The following is a 12,184-nucleotide window of genomic DNA, read 5'->3' as shown; positions in this document are numbered from 1 at the left end:
TGAACCCTACAATGTGAACATTTAATAGCAGTATGTAAAGTGTGACCAAGCACACTGTCAGGTGAATGGGTCTGGCTCTCAAGAAGTCCCACTGAAATGGGTCAATTAAAAGTGATGAGTTGAAACAATTGGATCAGAAGTGAGTCATTAAAAACTGATTATCTTTGGCCAAAGATGAATGCAACAATGATTCATTATTATTATTATTATTATTATTATTATGTTTATTACAGGCCAAACATAAACATACACACAAACACATATATGATTTGTGTTCATTGCACTTCAAGGTATTCAAGGTATGTTGAACCAAATGTGTATTAATATGTTTGTTTGTGTGTGTGTGTATGTGTGTGTATGTATGTGTTTGTATGTACGTGTGTGTGTGTGTGTGTGTGCGTGTGTGGGTACTGGAAATGGCAGTTGGGTAATTGGTCTCCTTGAGTTAATTTTACCTCAAACATAATACAGATAAAACTATATAAAAAATAATTTCCCTGTATTATAATTATATCATATGCCTAGACCTACAATATCCAAGACCTGCTCTTGTTTATAACTGTGTATATAGGTATATATACACACACACAAACAAACATGTCTTCGGTACTGCGCATCTACATGCATTAAGTAAATATAATAAAAGTTAATTATTCCTAAAGACATAACTCTATTCTGTTTGAGGTGAAATTAACTCAAAAGGACAGCAATTACCCAACTGCCATTTCCAGAACATAACATCTTAACTGTGGAATCTATAATCCAAATAAAAAAGTTAATTCACTTGTTAGCCACCTACATGATCAGGGCACGGGAGCATTCGCAGCATGGACCCTCAAACCTATGCGTGGAGGGGTTAAAGGGGATTCCAGTTTGGCACGAGCGGACTTCGCGCAGAGGTTTGTGGGTAATGAGAGGGTCTACAAAAACACGCGAGGAGCAACATGACGAGGTGAAAGGTCATTGGAACCCACTCCCCCACCCATCAGCCACACACACACACACACACACACACACACACACACACACACAAACTTGATTTTTCAGATAGCATTGAACGTTTTCGGTATTATTGATGATGTGGTATATGGAATATGAGGGTTCACCGTGACAATGGGGCTGTCTTTATGGGAAAAAGAAAATCGCCTTGCCTGTTAATATTAATGGTGCTTGTTTTCCTGAGAAATACCTTGCAAACCAAGTTAGTACGTAAGAAAGCGGTGTCTTCGCAAGGTAGTAAGCTATCTTCATAACAACTGTTTCACAATTTCCATACGGTTAGTATGCCCATGGGTATTTGGCTTTGGACACTCGCGTAGCCTACATTATATTTTACCAGAAGTTTACGGGAAACGCCTCAAATTCCACACGGTGCGTACAATGATAATTATTCGCGTTTGTCCGTTTGGAATTCATGACTTTCTGCAATTAAGTATTTTTTCATTTATTTTTTATTTTTTACCAAAGCTAGTTATATAGCGGCTGTGCGCATTTCATTTTCACATTCGTTCACAGGGGGACGCTAAACAAAGTAGCGAAGTAGTGTTTTACGATTAAGACCGAGTTTTTTGTTATTGTTTTGTTTTTTTAATTGGACATCGTTTTGCCTCAAGGACATGTTTGTTTTCTGTTTTTTTAATTCAGCCTACTGGGTACAAAAAACTCGGAAGAGTCTAAAAAGTCGAATGAATTGATTTCTGTTTTTGGAATCGCAGTTATCTTTGCTTGAACAAAAGCGTAGATAACTTATGTGTAACCTCCCATTGCAGTAAATCTGTGCATTTGCAAAACAGAAAGGACAATGAGCCTAAAGTCAGAAAAGCCAAACATTTTTTTCTTTGTTCTAGCATTGTTTTGAGTTGTATCGATGGATCGAAGTGCGAGTTCTTACCTTATGTTCGCTCTAATCTGACAATCTTCTCCGTGAAACTTTGCGCACACAATCTTCATGGAAAAAAAACAAGCGCATTTTGACTACCATGTAAAATAATGACTGGCCTCGTAAAGATTTACTTGGTCATCCCAAGTATTACTCCCTCAAACTTTGCGAATCCGAGCACGTTGTTGCAACTATGTGGACCCCTGCCTGGTGAATTGGTCTCGTTTGCACTCTCCGAGCCAGTCCTGATGGAGGAAATAAACATGATGGCGGTCTACACTTTCAAGGAACCCGCGCGAAACCCAATTGCACGAAAATCAATTCTTTCAACCAATAAAGAGTACTAAGAAAATCAAACGTGTAGTGGTAGCCTATATTAAGCATTTTTCATACATTTAATGCGTATAGCAAAATAAGCGAAAGTGTGTAAAATGCAAATAAGAATACAATGCATGTTCTTCAGTGGTCCGTGGGAAGCACTTTTGAAATCATATTATGCAATGCATCAAGCGTGAACAGCTTAATGGAATGTTCTAGGAATGTGACTGGTATTCTTGTCAGAAACAGTGAAAAACTAACATTTTAAATGTAAATTATCAGAACAAGGAAGGCCCATTTTAGTCGTCTCTGTAAATTAAAACACACACTATAACCGGAATTGCTCAAAGCTGTAACAGTGAAACACGTGATAGGCTATGCATGCATTTTGCTGCCATCATAAAATAGACTAGGTTGAAATGTTTTATATAAATTGGAGAATGCGAAAATATTGCATTTTTTAAACCTATAACCAGAATCTATTCAAATATTGAATATGTCTAATTCACTGGAATTAAAACTTAAGTACGTTTCAGTTTTTCAAATAAACATAAGCATAGCCGTGATTTAGCCTATGGAGGAATCTTAATTTACTAATTATAGGGCCCGTTTCACGGACACAGATTACACGTAGTCCTGGACTAAACTACATTTCGTATGGAGAATATCCATTCAAAAAGGAATTTAGTCTAGGAGAAGGCGAATGTGTCTGCGAAACTGGCCCATAAAGGAAGTAATAAACAAACACTTAAATGCCACGATTGAGTATGACATGGAATTTATTTCATTTTATTTATTTATTTTTGTATATTTTCTTGTATATTTTTATATAGAACTTATAAAAATATAAATGTTGGCAACATTTTAGATTACATTACTTTACAGTATTTTGATTGTCATACATTTCAATGAACCACGATGGTGTGGAAACGTACGTTTTTGTTGCGGGAAAACCCTTTCTCACTGGAAAGCCTTTCACCCCAAGCCTATATGCTGCCCTCGTGAACAATGCCTGTGTCCCCGAGTCTGTTTAGAGTAGTTCCTGCGTAGGTCAAGGGGTTATGTAAGTCCAGAGATTTAGACGGGCTATATCGAAAAATTGAAAATATTCTAATCTTAAATGGTGTCACCTACATAGTAGCCTGTGTTGAATTATTTATCAGAAGAAGCCCCCTGTACGGATACAGGATTATATGTGTGTAATATCATTCAAGTGTCTCCACTGCACACGTTTGAGCTCTTTGCTTTCCATGGTGATTTCACTTTTAAGGACAAATGTGAAGGTTTATATATGCAAAAAGTATATGCAACCGACTCATAGGCCAGTAGACATGGTTCTTCACAGAATGGTCGACAAACAGTTCAATGGCACATAGGACGCACATTGGTGTTACATTTAAATACTTCCATTAGGGCTATATTAAGTTGTTTTTGCAAAACATGTCAACACTGCTGTGCAAAACAGCTTTAAGCTGGCGCTTTTCCATATAATTACATTTAAACGACTTTAATTAGACGTGTAATGCAAGTGAGTAAAGTGTCACTGCATTTTCTGTGAGCATGGTTCTTACTTGCAAAAATAAACCGATAAATGAACGACCGTCTGAATAGTGGAGTTTCAACTACCTGTAGAGAATGCTAAATTATTGATATCAGTCCGTACATGGCAACATCTAAAAAAACCCCCCCAAAAAAACAGAGAATCTGGAGGGGGGGCTAAAGACACAGCTCCAATGAGTTATAGTCATAAATTAAACAGAACAATTTGGTTTCTGTACGTGAAGTTAAACATTAAATGCGCATTGAAAATATGACTTGTGGTTCCTTTGTCTCAATATTAATATTGTCACTGTTCATCGCTGTGCAATTAATTAAATATCATTCATACTATATTTTTTATTGTGGAAGTCAATTCCTGAAATGTAGGAGTTCCACATAGCATTATATTTTTCCAGTTACGTTATGGACGTGCGTTGGCTTCGAAAGCAATGCGCCTTAGTTTCACTGCACTGTCAATAATATTAATTTAAGAATCATATGAATGACTCAAGGCACTATGACACTGAGTAAATATAAAGTCTCCAGCCAACTATTGTGAGTAACAACAAGCGACACCTTGTTTTCACGAGGAACCGTGCAATGATTGGGGAATAAAAACGCAAACTGTTGGCATGCAGCAAGAATATAGTTTATTCGAATCAATTAAAAAACGTTAAAGGCAAAGCCACGTCATGTCTATTTCACCTAGTTCTTTCATTATCGCGTGTCGTTTCATCACAAACAACCAAAAATAAGCCCCAATAATGACAAGCAAATATGGAAGGCGTTGAAGAAAGGGTTTCTGTTTTAATTTGCTGGAAATTATTTGTATAACTTTTCATCGTGATAGACGTAATATGAGCCATTGATCTCATTCCCCTGGGTGTACAAATCTGTCAGAGGGATCACGTCTTTCATGAATCTGCACGGAGCCGTTCTCATCACTGCCTTCGTCATCTGCAGCTTCTCTCCTGCACGCTCCGAATCAACAGCGCCGAGCCGTCTTCATATCCCCCTTGTGACGACAGCATTTACATTAGTCTGTTTTAATTTCGGTTTTATTAATGGATCAAAATAATTTGGTATGATATTTCAGCTTTTATGAATTCACTACAGCTTTTGAGCCGTAACATCTTACGCTAATTAAGGGACATGGAACAGTGTTCTCTAACGGTATTGGCAAAGCCTTGATTCTTCCTGCTCAGCATAATCACCTTTTTAATGGTATATGCTATTCACCAACAAAACCGTAAGCCTACACGTTCAAGCACATATATTGGCTCCAGAGACTGTACGAAGTATAGGTGTTAAATATGTCGGTGGCACATAAACACTATCCTGGCAGCCATAGGCACACTACGTGCGCATCGTACTGTTCTTTCACTAATAATTATTTGCACAATAGAATAAGTTATTTTTTCCTAACACGCCTGTTGTTTTTCTGGAAACAATAACATGAACGGAAAATATATGTTATATTTGCATAAAGATTTGTGAAAGTACTGTTGGTTTGGTTGGTTCTATAGAAATCATCTATCTGAGAATCCGATGGCGCTGAACAATAAAAGAGGAGTTTGTTCGGAAAAGCAACTGCTAAGTGAATATAGTTCATTTTAGTGAGTGTTCATATGGCTGGGAATTTAAGACAGTTTTAGCGTTCAGTGTCACAGAGCTTATGTATTTACTGAATATGCACACAATAGCGTTAAAGGTATGTAATCTACAACAACCGCCCATACTACCCTGTTATTTCGAGGGGGGGGGGGGGGTTGTCTGAAACTGAGCAAGGGCCGGTATGGAATTTCCTCCATTGAGCCTTTAAACCTTTACACGCACACGCGCAACCTACACACACACACACACACACACACACACACACACACACACTGAGAGATAATTCATTTAATAGAATACTCATACTCATTATCTTCAATTTTTTTTTCTCAGTTGAAATAAGGGTGTAAGTCAAACTATGCATAAGGATGACAGCTATTACTTTACAAAACTAAGACATGTGTTCACACGTAAAACAGGGAATAATATTTTGATACAGAATGTTAAATGCTAGAATTTTTATTTTTCGGGGGTTTCTATGCTTCAAATCTTTGCACCAAGACATTGCACCAAAAATGTAAGTTTTCCAAGGTCATGTGGAAATAATGAAATGATGGTAAATACCGTTTTCAATTTGTATCATGCACACAGGTTTTGAGGCATCAGTATACATACCGCAATACCACCAGTCACGCAGGTTGAACTGGAAAATGTGTTCATTTGTCTAAGTTTGTACTCCAATAGCTCTACCGAAATAGGGATATGGCTGTATTATTTACTTTAAGCAAAGAGGTGGGAGTTCAATACTATGGTAATTAGTTGGGGGGGGGGGGGGGGGGTAAGGGCGTGGAATATAATTTTTACTGCATCACCTGTCAGCAGCATCCAATCGGCACCCAGCACTGGGGCATTAATTGATGAAGGTGTCTCTGGACTTGCTTGCTTCAGTCTGTCAGTCTATTTGTGGCTAAACCAGCGGCGGGAAGAGCAGCTGAATTTTGGCTCTCATTCTCTCCCTCTCTCTCTCCCTCTCTCTCTCTCACTCACACACTCTCTCTCCCTCTCTCATACGCACACTCTGTCTCTCCTCACACACACACACACACACACACACTCCCTCTCTCATATGCACACACTCTGTCTCTCTCGCTCTCTCTAACACACACACACACACTCTAGTCTTTCTCTCTCACACACACTCTCTCTCTCTCTCTGTATCCCTCTCATTCAGTCAGAGCAGTTCACCTTCCTCCTCCTCCCTGAGCATAGGGGAAGTGAGGCATAAGACCGCAGGTACACAGGCAGACAGCATACTGCCTGTTGGCAACATCATGCAGTCCATCACTTATGTCCTTCCCAAAGCCATGGATTAATTTTTTTATTTTCTTTTTTTTCAAATTCTGGAACTTCTATACATATATATTTCTTGACGCAATGTATAGGATTTGTCATCTGGAGGATGCCTTGAGATAAAACATGGACATTTTATGCTGTGAACACCTATCAAGCCAGATGTGTGGATTAATACAATAGACAAAATGGGGGATTTGGAGTCTGGTTTTGAAGAGATGGATGGTGTGAAACTGGGTTACCTGGTTATTAAAGGAAAGCAAATGTTTGCTCTTTCGCAAGTTTTCACCGACCTCTTGAAAAATATCCCAAGGACCACTGTGCACAAACGAATGGACCACTTAAACGTAAAGAAACATCACTGTGATCTGGAGGAACTGAGAAAACTCAAAGCAATAAATTCTATAGCTTTCCACGCGGCTAAATGTACTCTGATTTCAAGGGAAGATGTGGAAGCTTTATATGTGTCTTGCAAAACGGAACGGGTGCTGAAATCCAAAAGAAGCAAACTAAAAACAAAGTCATCCGAGTATCTATATGATGAACAGATTTGCTCCGATCCTAACAACAGTTTTTGGACAGAAAAAGTTTGGCTCAGTTTGCACGGGGTGCATCAACCTCTCGCGTTTAAAAACAGAACCGGGCGGAAGCTTGCTGAGGCTGTCTCAACGCCGGCTTCTGATCTACCTCAGATTTACAGTAAATGCACAAGCCATGGCAACCATACCACTGCAAAATCGACATGTAGAATCTCTAAAAACTATGAAACAGCTCAGATAGCTCGGAATAGTTTCGTTTTTAACCCGGGTCATTCGATTTTTCGGAGCGTAGTTTGCGCCAGACAGTCCGGGCTCTATCAGTCCGCCATTGCGGTACAGTCCAAGCTCTCGAGCGCTGCCGACCTGACGTATAAAAAGAAAAGACAGCACGAGAACGCTGGGTGGCACTTTTGGAATACAGGCAGACACAGTCGCCGAGTTTTACTTGTCCCCAAGTGCTGCAAGTCAAAACGATTAAACGGATCTTTAAACAGATTTCATCTCGAACCAGATTTATACATCGATCACCACCATCACATAGGGAATTTCCAGGAAAGCTGCAGCAGCGACACAGAGTCCAGCTCGTACTCTGAACGTGCTGACAACGACTCGGATTTTGGGTCTAGTTTGTCAGCCACCAGTAACTCTGGGACTTCAGACGAAGAAGAAGATGACTCTGTGTCGGAATCTTCGGATGCCAGTTCAGACGAGGACAGTTCTTCCCAGTCTGATTCCAGCTCCGTCTCGAGCCAAGTTTCCTTGCAGAGTATTCGATTCAGGCGCACGGGCTTTCCAGCCTTCAACAGTAAAGCACCTTTACTAACACAGCCTACTTTTCACTATGACCTCCAGCACCGGACACAAAATCAAAGCGGGCCACCCTTGTTTGATTGTAGAGTATCTAACAGGAAACTCCAGAATTTCGACTTAAAACTCTGTGTGAAGAAACAAGGGGAGTCCGGCGCATCGAGGCAGCGTAAAACCTGTCCACTTGTTCTTCGAAGTTGCTCTCCCGAATCAAGGAGGGAAGGAATTTCTGAGATTGCATTATCACACTTTGGAGTTCCGCATGAACCAAAGTGTACCGACCCTACAATAAACCATATAAAAGGAGGAGGCCCTTTACCTTGCTTACAAGAAAACAAAGACTCCCATAAACAAAGGGTGCCCGGACTGGCGAATAAATACCCCCAGCCATTGATTTCAAACTGTGTCCATGACAAAGAAACTGAGATTTCCCAGTCCCCCGACAAAAATAATTCATTAGGTGTAAATTTCAAGAAGGAAACGAATATTAGCCATTGTCTGAATGCCTACCCGCATCTGTGTACTATCAAGACAGAAACTGAGGAGAAAAGCACACCCCCAAGTTACCACAGCGAGAACGCCACCACAGCGAAAACGCCGCCAACTCTACTGCACAATGTTAAAATCAAAGTAGAGGAGAACTTTGAGGAATACCAGTACTCGTCTGAGATCCCTGGTTTCGGACCGGATTATCAATGCAACGAGGCCAATATTACAGATGCGCAATGTCTGAAAGGAGAGGAAAAACTAGTATACCATTTCGAAAACACGAATAATGCCACTGAAGATGCCGAAAACCCCGCGACCTCACGAAACTCTCCAGAAAGGACACAGGAATTCAAAAGCACTTTATGCACTCGGTGTCCTGAGGAAGGAGAGTACAAAAACGGCGCGAAGGTAAGGAAGAACTACAGAACCTTGGTGCTTGGGAAACAATCTGGAATTCCGAGGACGAAAGCTGATAGGACTGTGCATTCTACAGGTAAACATGAGTACCGTGAAGGATCACCGGAGGATTTTACCGGCGCAAACAAACGCAAACGCGCAACCGTCAACGTAGCAGCGGTGAAAAAACCGTTCAACCTCATGGCTAATTTTCCGTCTCCTCCTTCACTAATTATTGGCAGTGACGGGGATTTGAGCCCTGCTTACTCCCTGAAGTCTACAAACGGCGAGCAGTCACTTTTGAGGTCTCACCCGGTCTGGAAGTGGCAACTTGGTGGTTCTGCCGTACCTCTCCCACCCAGTCACAGATTCAGGAAATTCTAATTTAACAAAATCTTTTTGTGAATGTCTGTGACATCGTGCCAATATGCCAAATCTACGGAAACGTCCTAAATGGAATAACAAGCACCGAGGACCTGCTCTGGTAGTTGATTTGCTTTCGTCTTGGTGGGTTGCCATTCCACGCTGTTATTTGAACCCTCCGTACAGAAACTGCAATCTAGCTCTTCTGGAGATTGAACACGTTCCAGTTTACCGTCTCACACCAATACCTCAAGGATTTCTACAGATAAGGCTAAACAATAGCCATTCGATTTGTGCGGTATAGTTTTGCAAAATGACATGATGTTTACCTTGTTAGACTGTATTCAGTTAAACGGATACTACAATTGTACTGATTGGCCCGGGACACTGTTTTGCAAAACCTCAGCTGCCTTGCTGTGAAATGTTTATTAACATTAATTGATTGAATTGTAGGTAGTATCAATTTTGCAGATTCATGTATCAATTTTGCTGTACGGTTTCCCCGCTCAATGTTGACAACACTGTTAGATAACTGTATAGGGTCCTACCATTTATTCGCCGTCTTTGTGTGTTTCTTGGACTGATTCAGTTATGCTATCCTGTTATTTGTACCCAGGGAAACTATGATTTAAGTTGTACACACGCGCTCACACACCCACGCACACACAAACAACAGTGACTGTATAGGCCACCACGGCCAGCCTTATATCCTGACAATCAAGTGGGTTTAAAAAAAAAAAAAGATTTGCACACACACGCGCGCACGCGCGCGCACGCACGCACGCACGCACGCACACACACACACACACACACACACACAGAGAACAAATCAATACTTCGCTAGCACATTCTTTAAATTATGCAGAACATTTCACGGAAGCAAACAGTCACGTTCAGTGTAGGTGCTGAATGACTGTAAATCTAGACATTAGACCTACATTCATCAAAGGAGAAACCACTGCACCAATGTAGAATAAGTTCAGTGGTTAGGCAACACAATTTGGGAAACTTCCGAGTTTTGTAGTGATGGCACATTTAGACTTATAAACGCAAAGAGGCCATTGCTTCTTTCTCTTGTGCCTGTTTTAGTCACAATGCTGTTCAAAGCGTTTTTCCCTCGTGAAAACAAAATACCAGGGTATCCTGCATATCTTCACACAAGGGTACAAGAAATCACAACAGCACATCAGTCATTTTTATGCAGCCCATTCTTTGGAAACGTGAACAAACTTAGGTCTGGAGTCAAATAACTGCCATCGCTCTGTCAATGAGAAAGTAAAGATGTTCACTTGTACTTGTAACGCTAAAAACGATACACGAATCTGGTAATCAGCGATGTATTATTATCAACTGTATGATATTTTCAACAAATAATATAGAATATGTCATCTCGGATAACAAATTGCATGAACTATGCTAAAGATAAACACATTCAGGCGTTCTGTCATAATTTAAATCCCTAAAAGCAGAGCTGCTGCCTCGGGTGGTTTCGAGTAGGCCTCTGATTTAGGCTATATACGTTTTCATTCAAAAGCTGTGAACTGGTCGTGTTTGTTGTAAATGCTGTTAAATATACACCAGTATGCAAATCACAAATCACTGAAAAGACAAGCAAAATGTAGCCAATGTTTTCTTGCAAAGATGTCACGGTATGTGTATTCAACCTTAAAGTTCAAAATATTTTTACGCGCAGTCCTGGAAAAGTAGGACTAGGCCGGACCAGACCGACCTAGTCTAGATTTATCTCGCTATGAACAGACCTCGTTGTTCTTAGCAAGAGCTACAGAATGTAAATGTATATTTTATTCACAAAAATGCATGATGGAATTAGAGTTTAAAGCGGGTTGAAAATGTTTCACGTAAATAGACATTGAGGAATATCACGACTGGACCATTTCAACACGCGTTTTTCTATTGTCTGTCGATCAACCGATCAAGGGAGGCTTTTTCAACCCGCCGTCCAGTTTGGGATTCTTGAACAACCTGACTTGGAATTTCTAAAATTGATCACAAATCACCATGTATAAAGATATAATATAACATTTGAAATAATAATGCATACAATGGTTAGTCGTACACAATTATCGTATGTTTTACTTTAGATGCTACAGTCCATTTTCCAAAAAAAAAAAAAAACTAGTATGTAAAGGACTGTACTCCTCTCATTGACAAGCTTCGTTTGCAATCATTAATGAGGACACATGGGTTATACCTTTGACGCAGGTCATAACATCACGTAGTGAAACAATGTTAATAACACACAAGGCAGAGCTGTTACCACTGGGATGAAGAAAGCTTTTCTGACTGAAAACGCCCCCATTGCTCGTCTTCATTGAACTCAAAACACGTGAATTTAAAATATGAAGCTTTTCCAAACTTGCCTGTACAACTGAAGTTTGTTTTGTGTTCGGATTTGAAGGCCGTGAATGGTCGTGCACTGGATAGTCCTATCACAGATTCATTTTTTACTGTTATTTTCTTTCTGATTACGAGAGGCAGAAACTCTCACTCAGTTGCTCCTTTAATCCAATTAGTAATTTCCTTATTTGCTATTTTCCTTATCTGTTGTCACATAATGCTACGCTTTAATGGGGTGCACAAAAACACACCAACGTCACATGAAGACTTAGGCATCTCTGCAGAGTTAGAAAATATATTAATTCACCCGATGCTCAATGGGGGTGTTCATCTCTTAGACAATGGAAGGTGGTTTCATTTTGAGTGGGTTCCTCAAACGGCAATGAAAATCTGGCAGTGAGGTCTGATCAACGCAAAACTAGTACCCTACCTTGTTTTGCTGCTGACTGCCCGACCTTAAAACTCCTCTCCCCCGCATCAACTGCGATACTTGAGGTCAGATTTTGACGAGACATTTTAAGTCACTGGTTGTGCATTGAAAAGTAAATATTTATTTTTGTGATTTACACCTTTTGTAATATTATGGTTGTAT

The 12,184-nt window shown here is 40.1% G+C and overlaps 1 protein-coding gene across 1 annotated transcript; it reads left to right on the top strand.

Moving 5' to 3' along the window:
• Positions 1-6,828: 6,828 nt before the first annotated feature.
• LOC133137637 (SKI/DACH domain-containing protein 1-like) lies at positions 6,829-12,178 on the top strand. Its single transcript, XM_061255977.1, has 2 exons — positions 6,829-6,865; positions 7,691-12,178. The coding sequence occupies exons 1-2, from the start codon at positions 6,829-6,831 to the stop codon at positions 9,253-9,255; spliced, it is 1,602 nt and encodes a 533-aa protein (XP_061111961.1). The 3' UTR covers positions 9,256-12,178.
• The last annotated feature ends 6 nt before the right edge of the window (positions 12,179-12,184 follow it).

The sequence above is a fragment of the Conger conger genome, chromosome 9 (genome assembly GCF_963514075.1).
Source record: "Conger conger chromosome 9, fConCon1.1, whole genome shotgun sequence".
Lineage (NCBI taxonomy): Eukaryota > Metazoa > Chordata > Actinopteri > Anguilliformes > Congridae > Conger > Conger conger.
Note: the sequence above shows the minus strand (reverse complement) of the source record. Positions and strands in the feature narration are given on the sequence as shown.